At 40.3% G+C, this 21,865-nt stretch overlaps 2 protein-coding genes across 4 annotated transcripts; one reads left to right on the top strand and one right to left on the bottom strand.

Annotated features, from left to right (window-relative positions):
- Positions 1 to 211: 211 nt before the first annotated feature.
- LOC106905591 (ras-related protein rab7) lies at positions 212 to 2,373 on the bottom strand. Its single transcript, XM_014970498.2, has 5 exons — positions 2,232 to 2,373; positions 1,817 to 1,943; positions 1,504 to 1,722; positions 576 to 701; positions 212 to 477 (listed from the first exon to the last, which is right to left on the bottom strand). The coding sequence occupies exons 1-5, from the start codon at positions 2,285 to 2,287 to the stop codon at positions 391 to 393; spliced, it is 615 nt and encodes a 204-aa protein (XP_014825984.1). The 5' UTR covers positions 2,288 to 2,373; the 3' UTR covers positions 212 to 390.
- A 597-nt stretch (positions 2,374 to 2,970) lies between these two features.
- gata1a (GATA binding protein 1a) lies at positions 2,971 to 17,799 on the top strand. 3 transcript variants are annotated; one of them, XM_088005383.1, is made up of 8 exons: positions 2,971 to 3,080; positions 3,624 to 3,808; positions 9,904 to 10,118; positions 11,252 to 11,478; positions 12,837 to 13,328; positions 14,549 to 14,694; positions 14,786 to 14,911; positions 16,283 to 17,799. In XM_088005383.1, the coding sequence occupies exons 4-8, from the start codon at positions 11,265 to 11,267 to the stop codon at positions 16,568 to 16,570; spliced, it is 1,266 nt and encodes a 421-aa protein (XP_087861509.1). In that variant the 5' UTR covers positions 2,971 to 3,080; positions 3,624 to 3,808; positions 9,904 to 10,118; positions 11,252 to 11,264; the 3' UTR covers positions 16,571 to 17,799. The 3 variants fall into 3 exon arrangements, with proteins under 3 accessions (XP_087861509.1, XP_087861508.1, XP_014825987.2); XM_088005382.1 differs by lacking the exon at positions 2,971 to 3,080 and adding an exon at positions 3,165 to 3,254; XM_014970501.2 differs by lacking the exons at positions 2,971 to 3,080; positions 3,624 to 3,808 and adding an exon at positions 8,647 to 8,841.
- The last annotated feature ends 4,066 nt before the right edge of the window (positions 17,800 to 21,865 follow it).

A 21,865-nucleotide genomic window follows, 5' to 3' on the forward strand; every position in this document is an offset into this window, starting at 1 on the left:
CGTGGCTTCAGGTTGGGATTTTCTCCTGATTTCTTTCTAGAAACTTTCTCTTCATATGCATTCATAATTTTTGTGCGTGTCGGTGTGTCTGTTAAACAAAACTAGACATGCATGCAAAAAGCAGTGTATTTTAGTAGTGATGCCTTAAGTTAGACCATAAAGCTGAAGGTTCTCAAAAAAAAAAGGAAAAAAAAAATGGGAAAAAAAAACAAAACTACAAAAAACATTTAATGAGTTTGTTCCTCTCTCCATGTGGTATACAATTGTGTCCTTTCCTTCCACAGTACCTTTGCCGGGTCACTTATTTTTGCACCCTTGTTAGATAGGTCATCATCAGCAGTGCCGAGGTCTCCGAACTTTCCTTCCCACGCCGGGACGAGTGCTCTCTTATCAGCACTCGCAGGTGTTGCGAGTTTCTCTCGGCTGTTCGCAGGTTATCTGGAAATGTCCTGTATTTTCCAATGTGTGTTTTTTGTACTGTAGGGAGTAATGTATCTTTTATCATCAAAAATAAACATGTTAAACAGATTGTGTCTCGGGTCTGCTTTTTTCTTCTTCTTTTAGGACTGAATTACCTGCTGGAGGCCGAGCTCTGCGGCTCTTAAAAACGGCTTCTCCATGTCCAGGTCCTCTTTGGCGCTTCCTTCAAAGTACTCCGCCCCGATTTCTTCACACCACTGCATTGCCTTTCTGCGAGACACCTACACAGCAGATAAAGTATTTCACAATCTGGAATACAGTAGAGATTATAGAGCTTATACGACTTTCATATTTGGGCTGGGTACTCAGAAAGTTACGAGTACAACGTTGGGATCATTTCTCCTCACAATGCTCTAAAGCAGGGGTCACCAACTCCAGTCCTCCAGTCCTACCATCCTGTAACTTTTAGATGCGTCTCTGCTCAAACACACCTGGATCAAATAAACTCCTCGTTTCCAGCCTATTACAGAGAGGAATGAATGCTGGTGAGGGAATTCAGACATTTTGGAGCAGAGGTGAATCTAAAAGTTGCAGGATGGTAGCCCTTGAGGACTGGAGTTGGTGACCCCTGCTCTAAAGTTTCTTGTATTAGGATTTTATGTGATGAAGTGTCAAAAATTCTAAATGTATTTTCAAAGCAAAGTTGAAAAGTGTGATGTGCGATACTGGATGTTTTGGTATTGAGCAGATATTCCAGTATCAGCAACACATGTAACTGATGCATCAAACTTATAGCCCTTAGGTATTGTTTTATTTTTTTCCTTTGAATTATTTTTGCTAAAACAGGACAGAATTTAGAGAATAAATCAAGGCAAAAAAATGTTTACTGTAGAGTTGAGAAATTACACTACACAAATTTCAAGAGGGAATTTGAAGCTAAAGTATTGATCTCGACACCAAGCTGGAATCGATACACCACCTCTAATATTGAGCCCCTTTCAATGTGCTATCCCTAAATAAAACCCTACTCAACTTGCCAGCAGATGCACAACGGAGGAAATCTGGAAACGAGACGAGACTGACCTCCCGGTTGCTCAGGTCCGTCTTGTTGCCCAGGACAATGAAGGGAAAGTCTTCTGGATCCTGAGGCTCTCCCTGGACCAGGAACTCCTTCCTCCACATCTCCAAGGCGCTGAAGCTGGTCAAGGATGTGACGTCAAACACCAGCATGCAGCACTGGCTCCCTCTGTACAGAGGCGTGCCCAGAGACTGGAACCTCTCTGTTCCTGCTGTGTCCCAGATCTAAACACACACACAGAGAGAGGGGGGAAACAAGGCTGAGGAGCCACTGCCAGTCATGAAGGTTGATGCATTTCACTGTGATACACACACCAACCTGCAGGGTCACCGTGTTCCCATTTATCCTGACTGCTTTGGAGAAAAAGTCCGTCCCTATGGTGGCTCTGTACATATTGGTGAAGCGGTTATCCACATATCTGTTCATGACGGACGATTTTCCCACCCTGTGTAAACACGCGCGCGCACACAGACACGCGCACGCAAGATAAATTAGAAATAACTTCAAACTGAACTCTTTCTTCATCACAAGACACATTTAACTCGTCCTGTGTGTGTCACGCGACGTGCAAAATGGTTAAAAAGTCGATGGAACTGTTTAAATATCTGCATACTACATACATAGATTTTACACCTTTCCTTTAAAGAGTCGCGGCAAGTGAAAGTGAAACATTTGAGCTTTAAACTGAACCGAGTCTGAACATTTCAGAGTGAAAACAACAACCAAAGGTTACCCGGAGTTTCCTATGAGGATCGTCTTCAGAGTCACGGGAGTCTTTTCCTCACCCATGTTGAACGGAGGCTGCGACCAGATTCACTGCAGCTCTGAAGCTCCGGCGGACGATGACGCCTTCAGGGTGCTGCTCGGAAATTCGCAATGGGTTAATTGTCATTTATCAAATTTAAGTGACATTGATCAAACCTTTTATTTGATTTTCCAAAGAATCTTATCGGACTTTGAAACACGTTAAGGAACGATACGATGATATGAATAAATAAATAAATAAATAAATAAATAAATAATAATAATAATAATAATAATAATAATAATAATAATAATAATAATAATAATACAGAAACAAAAAGAGAGAAAATGCAGAATTTTTATTCAAATATTGATGGTATGATAACGTATTTTTATAAACAAAATATTTTGTACATTAGGAAATGAACCAAAAGCCTTAGCACTAATAAAAATAATGCTTTTTATATACTAATTATGATATTTACACTGTGCCAAGAACAGCAACATAGTCCTCATTGAACCATTACAATATAAACTTACTTAATCAGTTACCATAATTGTTTATTGTGTTGATTTCTTCACGTTTATTAAATGACTATAGTGTGGCGATGCTGTGCCCTACGCTTTTGAAGGCATCATTTGATAAACACCTGTGTGGCTGACTCGTGGCTCACCTTTGACCTTTAAATCAAATGGTTTCAAAGAAAGCGATGGTGGACAATGTGGAGGTTTTTTCCCCTCAGATGCATTTGAGTAGATTTGAATATCAGTGGAAATGTATTTTATTGCAGTAATTTGGTTAAAAATGCAGCTAATTTTAATGCAGATTTAAACAGAGGTTGGTTTTATATATGTTTCTGTTCATTTTGATGGTTACAGGCAGTGGCGCAACTATACATTATTCAGGCGAAAACATAAATCGGCGCCGCCCCCCCCCCCGAAGGAAGATTGAAGGAGCGCTCCCCCCTCCCCCAACCCGCGACCCGCACCCCGAGACGACGATACGTGAAGGGTAAAACTTGCCACATTTACCTCGTGACGTGCGCGAGGTGAAGGAGCGTAAGGCGCGCTGAAGTGTATAGGAAAACATAATCGGCGCGCCGCCCTCTCCACACGGGGTTTTGACGCCCCCTCTGGTGCTGCGCCCCTATGCGTTGCATGCGCTGCATACCCACTTTTTGCCCCACTGGTTACAGGTCTCAGATAATTTAATTATGTTGCTAATTAAAGTGTATTTTTAAGACAAACACATGCATGTGAATGTGCTGCTCCCTGTCAGATGCAATAGACTTCAGCTTGTCTGCATTTTTCACTATTCTGCCTCTCATCTTCCTTTTGACAATCAAGCACAGTCCCTGACGCCTCTCTAATTTCCTGGTAGATGGCTGGACTCACTTTGGACTTGATAAAACCCAGCTGACCAGCACCAGCAGACGCCACCGCAATTCAAATCATCACTGGAAACTGGGACCTTGAAGGCTTTCTGAAAAGCAAAACTTACCTTCATCTGAAGAAGACGACTTTGGACCACTGAGCAGCGACCCGGACTTTCCCTCCTCAGCCCAGGTAAGACACTTCAGACAATGCTGCAGTTATTTATCCCTAAGTGTACCTGAACCTTTTTCTATTTCAGTTTTTCCTTCCACTTAACTTTCCAATTAGTAAACTTGGATCCAGCACTCTAAGCTGTCAGCTTCTTTAGCAAAAACCTTTTTAGTTCAAATTCATTTCAGTGAGACCTTATCAATCCCAAAGGGAAGTTAAATAGTTTTGTAGTTTACCCTCCTTCTTTTGTCAGTAACTCTCTGCTGAGGAACAATATAACATTAGTATTTACATTTGTATTTTATTGGTCTTATGTATGACCTGTCTGAGCAAAAGAAGTTTACAGTTTAATTATTTGGTAACTAGCAACACAAACAAATGTGCATGAATTTCATTTTTGAGTTATTTTTTTAATCCATAATGTTGAAATGAATTGTGATGTGAAAGAAAATCTGGATCAAAAATATATTTATTTTCACAAAAACAGAGATGTGTATTATTATTATTATTATCATTATTATTATTATTATTATTATTAATTTATTTATTTATTTTTATTTGACAAAAGGGCCATGTTCGATGTGTTAGAAAACAATAATGCTTTTATATATTTGAACTGTGAACGTCATGCACCGTGTGCGCACTCTCCATCTGCTTCAAAGCCAGTGCAGGAACAGAGAACCTCATCAGAAACTCCCTGCGGAATGGCAGTAAATCACTTTGACTCGCCACCAGGGGGCAGCAGATGCTTCCGTTAAGCCAGCAGGTCTCCATCACTGCTAACTGTCAGGTGTGGTGTGTTTCTCTAGCGTATTTGACACCACTTTAAGTTGCTGCAATTAGAATTTCATACTTTACAACAGTAGTTTTATGTTTTAGTTTAATTTTACTGACACTAATAGTCAATACATCCCCGTAACTAAACCAACATTTTACAATAATTTAGCTTTGTCGCAACTTTCTCAACGAAACGCCACGCAGCAGGTCAAGCTAACCGGTGCTAGCGAGTCCAGCTAATTTAAAAATACTGCAGCAATAATAGATTTATATATATATATATATATATATATATATATATATATATATATATATATATATATATATATATATATATATATATATATATATATAATATTTATTAGAATATTTATTAGAATATTTCTATTGTAAATGTAACTAAAATAACGTCCTGCTCTTTAGTTAAATTTACTTCATTTCAACATGTGATTTTGTAATTTTGTGACAACACAAAGTACTATATATTGTAAACAGGGAAGGAAAATGGTTATCTAAATAAGATGAGAAAATATATGATGTCCACTTCTGTTCATCCGCCTTTACTTTGATACCCCTAAATAAAATTCAGTGCAACCCAGTATCTTTAGAACCTCCAAAATAGTAAATGAAGTCCGTCTGTGCTAATTCAATCACTGTGTAAATAAATGCAGCCGTTCTGTGAAAGCCTCATAGGTTTGTTAGTGAACATTAGACAACAAACAATTTGGAAACCATGGAGGAGGTTGTGGAAAAGTTTGAGTCAGATTTAGTGTTTCAAGCAGTCTCATAAGCTCTGGGCAGCTAACTGACCCACAGTTCAGTAATGTCCCATCTGGACCTCAGGGTTCCTCATTGATTCATTCTAGTTCCACTTCTTTTCCACTCTTAACACAACACTTATGCAACATAACACCGCCTTTCACTGCTTTGCGGATGTTATCCAAATTTATTTATCTATTCTGGCCACACTGCTCTTCAGCCCCTACAGATGTGCCTCACAGATGTTCAAATATGCCTAATAATCTGAACGAAAGCAAAACTGAAATCATCTTATTTGGAAAACCCAGCCTTCTAAATAACTACAGTATCACTGGTCTATGAGATTCACACTGTCATCTACAGGAGCCCATCTGACTTTATGCTGCTCTATGACAGAAAATCTCAAAGAAATAGAGGTTTGTGACTACAATGTGACATTAAAAAAAAGAAGTTAAACAGGCATAAATACTTTAGCAAGGCAACTCCATAATAACCCAAAGCAAAGAGGAAAAAAAAACATTTTATCAGCATCTGTGCAACAACAACAACAACAATGCTCACGAGATCTTTACAGGAACAAAAACTAACTCCAAACAACATGAACATTTAGGTAGGAAAAGCTACAAGTGGTAATAGTTTCACTTTACACATCTGTGTATGGTGAGATTACATGAACTCAACAGTGGAAAGAGTTACGATAGCTAAGTGACAAGCTAACTTTATTAGTCAGAGCAACACTTTCACGCTCCTCTGCTGCTAAAAACGTCACCTCACATGCCAAGATCAGCATGGAGGAGGCAACTCATCTCTGAAAGTGTTTGGTGATGGTGAGGACAGTTTTTGTGTGTTAGTGAGTGGGTGTGTGTGTGTGTGTGTGAGAGAGAGAGAGAGAGAAAAAGAGAGAGAGAGAGAGAGAAACAGAGAGAGAGGGAGCTCTCCTGGGTATAGCATTGCTGCTGCAGCTCTGCACCAAAGAGATAAGACCACCGCCTTCACAGAAGCCCGTTTCTTGGGAATTTGAAGGCTGCCATCAAAGTCCAGTGGTGACACACAACGCCATCCGGGTTACGACCGGCTCAAACAGCTCCCCCCTCCAACTGTCCTGTACTTCACACTATAGTGTCACTTCAGAGCGCAAGCAGGAAACACTGACATCTGATGGGCCACGCTGCACATGTGCCACTCTCACTGTGAGTCCGACTTGCACAGCACGACCAGGCCGAGGCCGCAGGGTCCTGTGGGCCTGCGGCTGCGCTGCTTGTAATTCCCGGCCTCCTCCTCTGTTCATCTTGATAAGTGCTTATCAGGGCGTCGCAGGCCGCCGCGTCCCTGCCCAGCTGTCCACGCTTGCGGCGCAGACTTCAGCGCCGTCACTCCTCCTCATAACAGCCACGTAAGCCGATGTGCTCAGAGAAGCAGCTCGGCTCAGTCCCATTTCATCTTGACACAGCGGTCCTTAGTGGGAAAGCAGACCAAATCGAGTCGGTAAATAAGGAAGACTTCTATAGAAGACACTTTGCCTATCGAGCCTACCCAGCATGCATCTCATCCTACCTGCAAGCTCTGAAAATGCTAATTTTGGACAATAATTTGAATAATCTGGACAAGCAACATCTCGATTAGGCAAGCACGCAGGCAATTAAGAAAGTTCTCATCCTCCCATGTTTAACATCTTTCAAGTGGAAATGTTTAAAAAGTGCCAACTTTTTAAGTCTTTCAGGCAAAAGTCTAAAAGACTTAGACTGTTTTGGTTTCTTTCATTTTCCTCAGATAAAAATAAAGGAGGAAAATAAAACTGTTCTACTGTGTTGTAGTTGAAGGATGTAGCTTAACTACAGGTTCCATTTCTGCTCAAAAGTCAACATTTTCTAGTTACAAGTTAGACAAATAAACAGGAAGGTCTGAGATTTCTCACCAGCGATCATAGCTGCTGCAATAAATTATTTACCCCTCAACGATTGTGTTCCTGCATCAGTGGTAATATGAATACCTATCAGCATTTGCTTTTGGTTCTTCAGTTTAGACTTTGGGCTCTTAAAATATTCTCTACTGCAAGTTCTAAGATGGATGAATAAACAGGAAGGCTGAGATTTCACCACGTGTTTAAGCTAGCGATAGCTGCTACAATAAACGATTATTTAGCCCTCATGCCGGTTGTATCTCTTTTGTTATGTCACACAGTCAGTACTGTAAAACCTTTGATTGATTTTGTTTGTTTAGGGTTAAATACAGGAAATGCAACAGAGTCTGTTATTAGCCTGCATTGCTAACAGTTAGCTTGTGACTGAGCGCAGCAGTTTGCATTTCTTGATGTTTTCTTTCTCTTTTTTAAGTGAAACAGAATAAAGTTGGATTTAATGTTATTCTTACTTGAGGAGGTACCAGACTTGGGTTCTTATTCTTCATAATCTTTATTGCACTCCTTACACATAAAACATGTGTATATCGAGGCCATATGGATTTGAATTAGCTTCAATTGGGCTTCCAGTTTGGTTGACTAAATACAAACCTCATGAGCAACACCAGCTGGCGACCCTTTGTGGGCAGCACATGCAGGACCTGTGACATAAATGCTCAAAAATCATTAACTAGCTAGACAACAGAAACCACACAGTGATAAAGTGTCAAACAGACAAAGGCAGAAAGCTGGGGAACAGTTTCAGCGTTTGATGATGCGGTGTAATTTGCCTGATGACAACTGCTCAAAGTTTTTGACAATGTCTAGAAGTCTGTCCTTACAAAGCTCTGAAACAGATCCTGGATTAAGGATAGGGACTGTCCAATGATATTATGATTTTTCCAGGATTGCTTTACATTGTCTCACCCAATGTAAGACAAATTAGCCACCGTCTTGCATTAGGTGACATTTTTGACCCAAATCACATATGTACAGGCTCTTTTATCAGGTTCTTTTCCATGTTACCGTGGGGTCATCAGTAACCTGTGCGCCATCCATTTTGTGCTCATTTTTCAGGGCAATTCTTATCCAAACAGGCCCTATACATAAATGCTGGTTTCCTGATCAACTAGTCTTTTAGTCTGTATATTCTCTGTGGCTTAATAGCTCTACGTTAGAGTAATTACCTGTGTATTTACCTTGCAAATGGTTAAAACCAACTTTTTCTAGCAGTAAAAAGGGCACCCCCTATAACAGGGGTGCCCAAATTCGGTCCTCAAGGGCCGGCATCCTGCATGTTTTAGTTCTCTCCCTGGTGGTAGTAACAACCTTTTCAGCATGTCAATGTTCTTGTTAGGCCTTCTAACGAGCAATCATTGGATCCAGGTGTGTTAAAACAGAGAGAGAACTTAAACATGCAGGATGCCGGCCTTCTAGGACCGACTTTGGACAAGTACAACCAGCTGTTGTACTTTTACTTTGGCGTTACGCCTCGCTTTATGTTGGCGATATTTTTACTTTGCTAGTAAAATGAATAAACATTTAGGTTCCAACTCTATTAAATCCAATCAAGGCTTCCACAAAAAAAGCAAGTACTTCACCTGAGCGTCCTGTTTAAAAGGTAAAGTCGGCCCAGTTCCAGTTTGCCGATCATCCGTTTCATAAAAAGTCTGCCAAGGTTGACCTCGCCGACCTTTGCTATTCTCCTCCGTTTATTTCTGTTGGCTTCATGGCGAGCGTTTCCTACTTGAACAATTGTTCCCAGGAATGGAAAATTCACAGAGATGGCTGAGCTAATTAAACACTTTTTCACCCCGCAGCTGCCAGGACCCCATGTTTCGATTTGCACCTGCTAACTGATGCAGGTTATCAGGAATCAATCCTCCATAACCGCTGTGGTTTCTTAAAAGGCTGGGAAAAAGATCAGCCTTCATCTAATTTCTGCCTAACTGTTTTTCTCCCCTGATTTCCCTGAAAACTGTAAATGAACAAAGAGAGAGGAAATTTGGGGAGCTGTTTTGACTACCAAATGACCAGGCACAGTGTCGGGCTTGTGCGCCGCCAGGCCGTGTCCAGACCATATCTCTCCCGTATGATTGCTGCTCTTTCCCCGATTTGCATTACTGCGCTTCCACTCCAAGCTTTGCCGGACCACAAAGAAATTGCGTCTTTGCATTTTTCCCTCCGCTTTGTTCAAATGCCTCTCAGGCTCTTTTTCAATGTGGGTTCGCTCTTATCTGGGGCCGTATGCACATTTCATCAACAGACACTAAAAAGGACAAGAGAAGAAAAGGAGGGCCTCTCCATGGCGCATGTACTCCCTGAAGGGCCCTGGAGATGGCCTGCTCCTCGACGCGTCTGAGTCCCACACCTAAATAAACCCCGTCTCATCCTGCGTTTCCGTCCATCACCTGGAGCGGCTTGATAACAGCCGTGGTTTGGCGCTTTTTTTTTATTCGTGGTGGAAATCATCCGAGATACACGGCCGTTATCAATGCGACGCAAGCAGCGCGCAAGGACATAAAGGAAGAGCAGAGGAACTAAGATTTAAAACGGCCTTCCAGGGCCACAAACCCACCGGCGATATTTGTATTTCGTAAATAAATGACATGGTCAAATGTGATTTTTTTTCTCTATTTCTCTCTGTCATAGCTGTAAATATGTAACATCTGCCATCTTGCAGGCTCTTTCTCTGTGGACCAGAGAGGTGTGTCTTGTCAAAAAAAAAAGTTGTCTCCAACCCCTCCCACGGACTGTCTCGTAAGCCCTAAACTTTGCTGCTGGTTGAAGAAGTTGCTCTTGTAGCCATCAGCCTGCGGCGAGACAGTCAGTCAGACAGTCGACTTGAACTGGACCTCTTTCCACTGGGTTGTAAAAATTCTGCGAGCATCCACTCTGGTAGGTGACCATTTCATCTCATGTTGGACTGATGTTCTTGAGTTGTCTCTCGTTAATTGTTTTGCTCTTTTATTATTATTATTAAAAGAAATATTTAAAAAATTTGGCCGTTTCTGATTGGCCACTTTTGGCATCACAGTTAAAGTTTATTTTGAGGCAGAAACTTTTTAATGAAACTGTAAGTATTGGCGTTTCCATTTAATTAAAGCAAAATACTTTATAGATTTAAAAAAAATGTTTTCCTCCATATTGGTTCTAAAGCAAGTTAGGAAAAATAGCTCAAATAATTTGATCAAAACAACCAAAAAAAGAAAAAAAAAACATTTTAAGCACTTAATGCTCAGTTTAGGATGAGTTGTGTGTTTGCAATTATGAAGTTTAAATGTATTCATGTGAAACTTCTTCCTGCTTTCGACCTGGAGATGTCTTCACACTTTTGCTTTCAGATTTCTATTAATCAGATCAGATTTTTCTTTTCGACCTGCATGTTTCTGACTTTATCATCGCAGATGGACACAGTCAGGATTATAATAACAGGGCCGTATCAGATTTTCTCAGACTTTATCTCTCGCTATCAGCCACTTCTCTTCCCTCTTCTCTTTCCTGTAAAGATCCTAAGCGAGATTGACACTTGACTTTTCCCACGACTGTGATATTTCTTACTTTAACCACTTTTTTATATTCTTGAAGATAAATGTTTTTGGGAAGATTTTCTGTCATTCTCTAAGGTGTTCTGTTTATGAAAAGAAGAAGAAAGAAACAGAACCTTTTTTTTCTGTGTTTTTCGTTTTTCATCCCCTCGGGCATTTCTTCAGCCTACCTCCAACCGGCACACCTATTATGTTTTAAGGCCACCTAGTAACCGTTCGGTCACTGGCTGCATCACTACTTTTAAAGTGCCGGTTATTTTTAGTTGTTACTTTCAGCCACAGTCAAATGAGGATCCTAGAAAAGGAAGTTTGAAAAAGCCTGCTGTCGAGAGATCTCGTCCCTGATAACTTCAAGTTGCACTTGTTTGTTGTGTTAGCGAACGTCGGGGCCCGGTGATGACGCCTTATCTGCCTCGATCAGAGTCGCCTGCGCTGGCAGAGCGGCGTGTTGGGACAAGTGATGGATCTGTGCTTTTATTTCAGGGTGAAAGTGATCATGGAGGATTCGTCAGACCAGTCCCACTGGGCATCTCCCACCCTGCTCAGCTCCGACCCCCTCGCCGGCTTCCCCTCCGACCCGGGCCTGTTGACCACCGGGGAAGAAGGAGAGGCCTTCTTCTCAGCCCCAGACGCCGATTACGCCGGGCTGTCCTTGTTCTTCCCCAACCCGAGCCACAGCCGAGCGGCGTCCAGCTACAGACACAGCTCCGGTGAGCACCAGCGATCCCTCTCCATCCTCTGAACCAGGGGGTGTCCAAACAGTTTGCCCCACGGGCAAATACAAAAAATAATTTTGGTATAGGTGCTTTTTACTTATTCAGCAATAAATTACATAAAGTGAAGAAAACGTCTCAGACGTTTGTCTACATTAAGGAAATGCTAACATTTATCGGGAGGGACGTGAATAAGACATAAACCTGGAGTCTTCATGGATGTTCATGTCAGAGGTCAAGTGTCATTTGGTAAAGAATGACACTTTAAAAATGGCAACTTTTTAATGCAAAGAAGTTGCTTTAAACTTTTTTGTTCAACACAAAAACAAAATGGTTTTTGCATTGAACAATACAGGTTGCATTCCTGCATTGTTTGATAGTTAATCTACTGAAGTTAATATTAACTTAATTTATATCGTTTAACATTAATTGAATTCAGTATATTAATATTTACTGAATAGGATTTAATTCAGCAAATTAATGTTTAATTTACTGGATTAAATAATTTAATTTAGTAAATTAATACTAAACATTCTTTCAGTAGATTAATATAATTCACTGAATTATAAGATTAATTATTATTCAGTGTATAATAATGACATTTACTGAATAATATTATTATTCAGTAAGTAGCAACACTTTTAATGCAAAGTTGCACTAAACGTGTCACTGTTTACCGAATTACTCATAACGACATTCATTCACATTCATCAAGACTTCATGTCATGTTCATGACAGTTTAATGTCAGTCAAATAAAGTGTTGCCAAAGAAATATGTTCAGTTTACTAAATCTTTCGAGCCTGACATTCTTATTTTTTGGGTTATTAAAATATTTTAATCTATTCCTAGCAACAAAAAAATAAGAAGTTCCTTTAAAAGTCTCGCTGTGTTAAGCCAAGTAAATGAGTGTTCAAGTAAACAGTCCCTTTGTGTTTTCTCTCCTATTTACCATGATATAAAAAAATATGGCTGATGAAAGAAAAAAAACATTTTGGGTTAATATTTTTCCTTTGAGATGTAAATTTGTAAATGAAATCCTCATCCTAAAATACCAATCCATCTGAAAAAACAAAACAGGAGATTCAACTCAAAAGAAATTTAGTTCATTTGTTACAAGTAATCAACTTAAGTAAGTTTATTATGTTGTCATGTTAAATGTAAATAAAGTAAGTTTGACAAACTTAATTTGATTAATTGTAACAAATGAACAATTTTTTTTTAAGCTGGAGCTCCATTCTTTTTCAGTAAAATCTAATTCACAATTTGCTCTCACATGAACTCTTTTAACAGGCCGCTGATCTGAAACCCAGACTTGATGATTTCATTGCTGTTTCTTTCTCTGTGTGGTCTAAAGTCCGGCAGGTGTACACCTCCCCAGGCCTCCTCAGTAACCTCCAGCTCCTGGACGGGCCCCCAAGCCACCCTCTGAGCTCGCCCTACAGCCCCGCGGCCTCCACCTGGAGCGGCAGCCCACTCACCAAGACGCCGCTGCACTCGCACACCCCGACCTCCCTCTACTCCCCCGGGATGGCCTCCTCCTTCACCACCTCCAGGGATGCGTACCCTTCCCCTGGAAGGGAGGGCAGGGAGAGCCCCCGGCTCCAGGAGGCCCTCAAAGCGGAGCGTCTCAGCCCCCTGGGCAGCTCGGGAGCCAGCAGCAACTTCCTCAACCTGACCCCCGCCGCCGGGAGCATGTACACCCCCTCGTCCCACTCGCACCCCTACAGCTCGTACATGAGCGGGCCGCAGGACTACAGCTCGCCAGCCCTATACTCCAGCGCCGGAGCCTGGATCAGCCCGTCCTACTCCCCGAAGCTCCGCAACAAGCTAAGGCCGACCACTCCAGGTGAGACTCGGCACAAAAAACTGACTACATATGTATATTTGTTTGTAAGCCTAAGTTTCTGTTAATTTTGATGATTTCTCCCTTTCACTTAATGAAAATGCGACATTTAAAGGTAAAATATTGCATCAAACCAATACAATGAAAAAGTTTAGCACGGAATAGTGAGTTTATTGAAGTATGTTTAATACCTGCTTAGCGGTTGTCAATTTTCTCCGGGTTGCTGCCCCCCTCTTGGCCACCTCTTAGGAACACCACTGTTGGATTGGTATAAAAACTTCCTTGAGTAAAAATATCACAGCTTCATATTTATACCAAAATTTGAAACAGAATGTTAAACTCAATGAAAGACAACAATTATTTTAGATTTTTGAAGAAAATAGTTATTTCTGTTAAAACAATGTTAATTCATTATTTTTAATATGATTTTAATACACAAATGTAAACACATATATATAAATCAGGGGGGAAGGTTTGCAACTGGAGATATTTTGTAAACAGCCTTGTCTTTTTTTTTGTCAGTAGCACAACAAACACCTCCTTACAGTCAGCTGACTTGACATTGCACAGCAACAATTTAATTCAGTTTATTTGTGTGGTGCAAATTTCTAACAAATGTCATCTAAAAGAATTTTAAAAGACAAACAGATCTAATTCATATTCAGTTACAAAAAAAACATATACCTATCCAATTCAGTCATACAGAAGGATTCAAATTCACTTAAATATTTTCTAACTCGATCCTAGTTAGGATAGTAAACTTACCATTTGGTAATAATAAAAAGAAGAAGCTATTTACTTACTGACGCCAAGGTGATTGCATCAAGTTGATGGGGAAGTGTGAATGAGAGATAGGAGCCTTAATAAACTCAAATCACTCTGACACTTTCTTCGGGCTGTCAATAAAAATACCGAAGCTGTAGGAACAGCAGGATGGAGGTTTTAGTCTCCAGGCTGTAACCTTTGCCCCGTTAGCCGCCTCGTGCAGGATTTTCTACACAATGCTAATTACAGTATAGCAAACCGATTTATACTGATAGACAAAAAGAGGTTTCAGGAAAACTCAATGAACAGAAATGTTGGAAGTCGTTTCCATTTCACGAAGACTCATCAAAGCAGCTGCAGGAAGGCAACTTGTCTTGGCTGGAAGTTGCCAAAACTTGCAATTAAGTTTCTATCAACGCATTTTTTTTTTACACACACATTTTGTTCCTTTTTAACAGAGGCCCGAGAGTGTGTAAATTGCGGAGCCACCGCGACGCCCTTGTGGCGCCGGGACGGTACCGGACACTACCTGTGCAACGCCTGCGGACTGTACCACAAGATGAACGGCCAGAACCGACCTCTGATCCGGCCCAAGAAGAGACTGGTGGGACTCGCTCTTTCTCGGAGATGCTAAGCACGCCTGCTGCTGCGCAAACCTTAATTGTCGTGTTGTTTTTTTCTCGCGGGTGTTTCAGATCGTGAGCAAGCGCGCGGGTACCGTGTGCGCCAACTGTCTCACCAGCACGACGACGCTGTGGAGGCGCAACGCCAGCGGGGAGCCTGTGTGCAACGCCTGCGGACTCTACTTCAAACTGCACAATGTGAGGCCCAGAGCCGGCCCAAGGCAGAAGCGAGTTATGCTGCTGCTTTGGGCCATTACATCAGTTTTATTATTTTTTAATGGCAACTGTTTATTTTTATATAAGAAGATATTGTGAAGATTATTTCTTTCAATTTTGTTGTGATAAATTGCACACACTGCAAAAAAACCTAAATCTTACCAAGTATTTTTGTTTAGTGTTTTGAGTGAAAATAAATTAGTAGACTTGAGATCAGGCAAAACTAACTGACAAGTAACTTTTCTCTAAGGTGTAGAAGCTTGTTCCTTAATATGGATGAAAAATTACTTATTTTATTTGCAGAGTATTTTAATTATCACATGGAAAATTGTCTCGTTATAAGTGAAATAATCTGCCAAAGGAACTCATATTTTTTTTCATGAATATTAAGGAATTATTGACTTAAGCAAGCTCCTGAAATGTTACTTGTAAGCTAGTTTTGTCCTTTCTTAAGTATACTAAGATATTTGCACTAGAAACTATACTTGGTAAGACTTTGTGTTTTTGCAGTGCAAAACACACAACAAAACAAGATAAAAAGCTTGTTGAATTGTTTACTGTAAATTCACTGTTACTGTAAATTGTTGATATGTCGCATAAGCCTTTGCAATAAATTAATAATTGCAATGGACATGATCAATATCAGTAGATCATACGTCTGATAGAATTCAATAATTTTACTGAATTCAGATCCAGAACCGCATAGCATTCTGGGGGATGTAGGCAGAGGAAAGGCTGTAGCCACTCAATCTCTCAAGGCTAGCTAAGCCAGCTATGAGAGCCATAGCTAGTTGAGCCACTCAACCAGCTATGAGTGGCTCTCTCCTTGGTTACCTAGCAACAACCTGTTGAGTAACTTGTGCAGCAGCAATTTTTAAAATAAAAATTTCTGCTAAAGTGTGGATAAAAGGAAAAGTCACGTATTTCAGATATTTAAAACAAAAACCTAATCAATAAATATCAATATCGGCTCATATGAAATGCTAATATTGTGATACGTTTTTCAGCAATATTGTCCAACCTTACTGCCACACTTTAATATCACTCTCCATTTCAAAATTCAAATTAAATCAGTTAATTAAGGCAATAACTTTAATAACACTAGCATGACGTAAGTTAATTACAAATGACGCTAAAGATAGGTCACACACATAGTGTAGCGTAGGAATGATGAAGCATCTGGTGTTGAGATGTTGGTACGAGGGGCCTCCAAATAAAAATCTTCTTAGGGCCCCAGAAAGACTCGAGCCGGCTCTGTTGAGGCCCCACATGATGTCAAAGCAACATTTCCAACCCAACGCAGAATCCTGGTGGGGGACATTTGTGCCATAACTCCTCTCGTCTACTCCCCAGGTCAACCGACCGCTCACCATGAAGAAGGAAGGCATCCAGACCCGGAACCGGAAAGTCTCCAACAAGAACAAGAAGAGCAAGAAGGCCGCCATGTTGGAGCCGTACTCAGACGTGGTCCAGCCCCCTCCCCTGGACGACAACGGTGGGCCCTTTTCCCTCAGCCCTGGGACTCTGCTGACCTACAGCCACACTCCGCACCTCCTTCCCACCCCGACCCCGCTGCACCCCTCCGCCGGCCTGCCCTACGCGCACCACCTCAACTCTGGCATGGTGCCCACTCTGGTGTGACCCTGCAGAAGCTACAGTGCGCGCTTTCTCCTTCGTCTAGCGTAGGATTAGTACATAAATGATGATTTGTTTTTATTATTTTTTCCACTGTATTTTTTTTTTTATTGCATTTGTTGTCATATTTTGGCGTGCAACGCCAGATAAAAATCACTCAACGGAGGTTGCTGCACATGTAAACACACTGATAACAGATTTGCTCCTTTTGTAAATACAAAACAAGCGTCTGATTTACTGCTGGTGTCTGCTTTGGGTTAGATAATGTGAAGTTACACAGGAGTTTTAATGTTCACTGCTCTCTGTTATGTATTTGCATACATGATCTAACCGCACCAAAGCTGCAGAGAGAAGAATAAAATGTTTGACTTTATAAGCTTGACTGGCAAGTGGTTTTGTTTTAGGTCATTTGAATCTGCAGCAGCTCTGTGGCCTGACCAAAGTGTTGCCTCCTGTGTGCAGGTATTGTCCTCCTCCACGCAGACATAGTGGTGCCTTTGTGAGGCCACTGATGCACTTTGAAAGTGTAATTGTACAAAGTCGCTATGCAAATACTCTCTGCCCCACACCCACCTTTTCCGCAGAAGTGACAAACACTCAACTAAAGTGCAACACTTACACCTGGTTTGATACTTCTGCCAATTTTTGCCCGTTGAGGAACAACTGGGCGTCTGTCTTACTGACACGCATTGAATGCCATGTTTTTATTTTCAGTAACGTGTCCATTTTTATTTGCCCTGCTAGTATCCAAAGATCAGACACTTTGGTAATAAGAGGTAATATTATTGTATCAAGCTGAAAGTGCTGAGTAATGAAAGCGTTTTATTGAAATAACCAGGGTATTCTTGAGTCACGCTGTGTCAGCGTTCCAGTCCAGGGATTTTCTACTTCTTTCTTTCTCATTCTGATTTTCACACACTTAGCAAGTAAGCAAATATCAGCACATTCTTGCTGTGTAGAAATTAACACATCTGTCTTCAGCTGTTTGTTGTTTTCTGACTTCTGGGGGGGAAAAAACCTTCAAATTCCCCGAAGAAAGGTCTTAAAGACGCGGTAGCCCAGGGCCCCAATTTTTTTGGAGGGTGGCCCAAGACTTTTTTTTTTTCCTCTCTTTTTTTTCAGTGAATACATGTTTTTCATTGTACTTTATACAAAATGTATTGGACCATATCAATTAAATTGCATTAAAATGTTGGGAATTTTATGAAAATAAACAATACTCAAGTATTTGAAAATTGAGAAGCTATTGTCATTCTTTAAGAACAACATGTATCAAGTCATGTATAGGACTACCTTGTATTATAATTTGAAATAATAGGAGATTTTTTCTCAAGTAGATGAGGCACCAAAACTGGCTCCAGCCCAGGGGGCCTTGTCCTTGTAAATCCGACCCTGGATGTGACCTTTTGAACTTCACAGCAAACATTTTTTCAGGATTGTTTTGATAACTAATGTTAAGTCATTTTTGCTCCCCCAGGGACTCTGACACCTGACACTCTATATGTGATGTTTTCCAGATCAACCTGACTACTCCCCCTTGAACAACTTTATACATTTTTATACAGCCATAAACCTGAACCTATTAAATTTGACTTTTTTTTTTTTACTTGTGATAGGCTAAAATAAAGGGATGTATAATTGTGAAGGAGAAAGGAAAGTAAGTTGCATGTTTTCTTTCCACTTTATCACAAATAAAATCCAAAACGTGTTGTAGAATAAATTTTATGCAGACTTCAGTCAGACTGGATGACTGAAGGAAAGAAAAGGAGTTGCTTTTCTTTCCATGGAACAGAAGGTTTTGTCAAAGTGAATGATGGTTTTGAGTCCTGACCCATCAGCTGTCTACTAGAATGTTGCTCTGACAAAGTTTTAATTTGGGCTTGTGTCACTTATTTAAATGCGTTGGATGCACCCAAAAAATCTACAGGTTTCAACAAGTTAATTTCAAGACTTTTTAATGTCACCTTGAATCAAATTTAAGACCTAAAAACTATAGAGGATGGCTAGAGGATCCTGCTGTTTTATAATCAGACAGCAAAAACTGAAATCTCTGGGCTATTGGTAGCAGCTTTGTGTTTCTGACTCTACAGACATAAACCCCACAGTGTCAAACAGTATTTTTTTTAACAAAAAACAAAAGTTGGCAACAAAAGTTATGAAACTAAACGTTTTCCAGACAATTTACGATGAATATGTACTTAGACAAAAAAGCTACCTAGATAGACTTTTTTCATCCTTGTTATATTAGCGACAAGTTAGCGGTAGTTTCAACCATATATGCATATTTATGTCTATGGCTTAAACCACCTCAGTAACATGATTAAGGTGTCCGCAGGTATCTGAAACTTTTGCCTGACAGAAAAGACACACAAGAAAAAAGAATACATCTCAGTTCTGCAGTGATAAAATTTAAGATCTGTGATTAATGTTTTTAAGGCCAACTCTTTTTTTTGGTCACGAATTCAAGACATTTTAAGGTCTTAATTTTAGAAACATAAATTAGAAACTTTTCAAGGATGCATTGACACCCTGTGCATCCCTGTCCTCTTAAAATGTTAATTACTTTTTCCCTTGAACATACAAGAATGCATGTTAACTAATAAGTGCAGTCTTATTTTCTTTTTATGTCCCAAAGACATACAATTTTATTCAAATGATTTATTTATTTATTTATTTACAAGAAAAAACCCACGGCTACACTGTGATTGTTTCTATAGAGGAATTCTGCTCAATAAAGCAGATAAAGCTGTTTCATGTTGATCACACTTGTGGTCATGTCTCAGAAGATTAGATTAGAGTATTGAGGCAAAGTTTCTGGCTGACATTTGTGGGAGTGAAAACAAAAACAAAAATGGTTTCACATCGCCATGAAAACATCCCACAACCTTCGAATACATGGAATTTAACAACGCCTTTTAAAGAGGCTAGTAATAAACACAGCACTGAGGCAAGCACGTGTGATGTATGTTTTTTTCTTTTACATGCTGAGTAGCAGGGCTGGGGTTGCTCAGTAAGGACTGCAAGATGACTGATAAGTTATCACTGAGGCCACAGACCCCAGAGCATCCACCTGCTGCCGGCTCCGCCACTCTCATCCTCCCTGTCAGTTAGTCGGCCAGGGCCTCTCTGGGTTGCTTTATATGTGACAAACACAAACACACACATCGCGGTAATTGTCCGTGAAAAAAGGCTATGGCTATCAAAAAGTTTGGTGGGGGTTTTTCTTTTTTTTTTCTTCATAACCGATCAAATCTGGTGTAATTGGATCCTGTCAGCTCTCATAATCTGTGTGGCTGAACGTTTGCTTCATGCCTCACTGCAGGCGTCAAGGAGAAATAATACTTTCATTTATGCATTTGGTTTCATCTTGTTGAACACAGATCAGCGAACATCTGGCAACACCATCCACCCATACACCCACACGTGATTGCGTGGCAATCTTTATGGGGACTTTCCATTGACTTCCATTAATTTCTACAGACTAAACCTTACCTTACCCTTACCATATTCCTAACCCTTACCCTACACAAAATTCAATTCACACCTTAGTCCTAAATCTGACCCCTGACCCAAAAACAGCGTTTTCCCTTGGGGACCAGGCTTCGGTTCCCACAAGGAGCAGTGGTCCCCACAACGTATTATGTGTCAGAACGGTCCCCACAAGGTATTACAAACAAACACACATGCACGCACACACACACATACCACACTCTTGGCCAAGAAAGTTGTAATAACTTTTTTTTGTTTGTTGTTTCAGAGCTGGCAAATGCCAGTCAACCGTTACAAACCTTCATTCTCCGTGGAGACAGGAATCATGTTGCATAAAGTTAGATAACCTTGTCAGTCTCGTGATTATTTTTATAGTTTCCTCTAAAACCACCCTGAGGCGTAGACACCTGGAGGGACTACCTTACAGGAAATATACTACAAAGTTAATAATGATAATGATAAAAAGAAAAAAATATACTAATAAAAATCACAAGGAAACAACTGAAAAGGGGGGAGGGAGGGAAGGGGACGAGATGTGAAGAAAAAGTCACATCCATAATTTATATCCTTTCCTCAACTGTCTCTATCTGCTGTTTATCTGCAGCAGCTGTCGGCCCTGCTCTGGGGAAATGGCAGCAAATGACAGGGATAGATTAGCAACCACAGGCCCGCTCCAGTTCACTCACAGAACCATCCGTTAGTGGCGAAAAGCTTCTCTCTCCTGCTGCTGCTGTATACGACGCTGTAATTTCCAGAGCAGACTGGGAGGACCTGCAGAGATGTCTTTATTCTGGCTGTGACTATTCGGTTAAAAGTTGTTTTCAGTAAAACTTCACGATAGCCAAATATGCTGTCAGTGACTAAGTTGGCTTTTTGTAGGTGTGAATTAATTTTAATAAATTCCGACAGAATACGATGTAAAACAAAAGTTGGTTCATGGTGAAAAATTGCATTTCGATAAACACCAGCGGGATAGCGTTTAAAGAATGTGGCGCTCAGACCGCGTGGTGCGCTGGCGCCCTCTGGCGGCTCATGTGCAACACTACTCCCGATAACTGAAGCTCAACGGACCACAAAGTCAAAGCAGGCGCTTTGTAAAAGTATTCAAACCACTAATTTCTTTCACAACTTGTATTCAAAGTATCTTATTTGGTGTTTCTCCAACACAAACAAGCACACGAAAAGAAAATGGAAGAAAAAAATAATCTTGATTTTTAAAATTTACAAATACAAATCTGGAAAGTATGGCATGCATTCCCTCTGCTGCATCCAAACATTCAGAGTTAAAAACACCTCAACTGTAGCTCAAATAGTCACTTTTAAACTTGTTATATTTATATTTACTGTGTGTTTATGTCAAATTAACAGAAAGCTGACTTATCTCACTGTAACCAAATCTACACAATGACATATACAGGTCCTTCTCAAAAAATTAGCATATTGAGCATATTGTGATAAAGTTCATTATTTTCCATAATGTAATGATAAAAATTAAACTGTCATATATTTTAGATTCATTGCACACCAACTGAAATATTTCAGGTCTTTTATTGTTTTAATACTGGTGATTTTGGCATACAGCTCATGTAAACCCAAAATTCCTATCTCAAAAAATGTGCATATTTCATCCGACCAATAAAAGAAAAGTGTTTTAATACCAAAAAAGTCAACTTTCAAATAATTATGTTTAAGTTATGCACTCAATACTTGGTCAGGAATCCTGAATCAGAAATGACTGCTTCAATGCGACATGGCACTGCTGATGTGTCATGGAGGCCCAGGATGCTTCGATATGGGCCTTAAGCTCATTCA

This window comes from Poecilia mexicana, unplaced genomic scaffold (genome assembly GCF_051168715.1).
Source record: "Poecilia mexicana isolate PSO_F unplaced genomic scaffold, ASM5116871v1 scaffold_5, whole genome shotgun sequence".
Taxonomy (NCBI): domain Eukaryota; kingdom Metazoa; phylum Chordata; class Actinopteri; order Cyprinodontiformes; family Poeciliidae; genus Poecilia; species Poecilia mexicana.

Excerpts from the sequence above, each read along its gene's own strand:
- LOC106905591 (XM_014970498.2), bottom strand. The coding sequence starts at position 2,287 with ATGGGTGAGGAAAAGACTCCCGTGACTCTGAAGACGATCCTCATAGGA. Across the intron at positions 1,723-1,816 it reads GGAACACGGTGACCCTGCAG|ATCTGGGACACAGCAGGAAC; the intron begins GTTGGTGTGTGT and ends GTGTGTGTTTAG. Across the intron at positions 702-1,503 it reads CGGACCTGAGCAACCGGGAG|GTGTCTCGCAGAAAGGCAAT; the intron begins GTCAGTCTCGTC and ends TCTGCTGTGTAG.
- gata1a (XM_088005383.1), top strand. The coding sequence starts at position 11,265 with ATGGAGGATTCGTCAGACCAGTCCCACTGGGCATCTCCCACCCTGCTC. Across the intron at positions 14,695-14,785 it reads TCCGGCCCAAGAAGAGACTG|ATCGTGAGCAAGCGCGCGGG; the intron begins GTGGGACTCGCT and ends CGGGTGTTTCAG. Across the intron at positions 14,912-16,282 it reads TCTACTTCAAACTGCACAAT|GTCAACCGACCGCTCACCAT; the intron begins GTGAGGCCCAGA and ends TCTACTCCCCAG.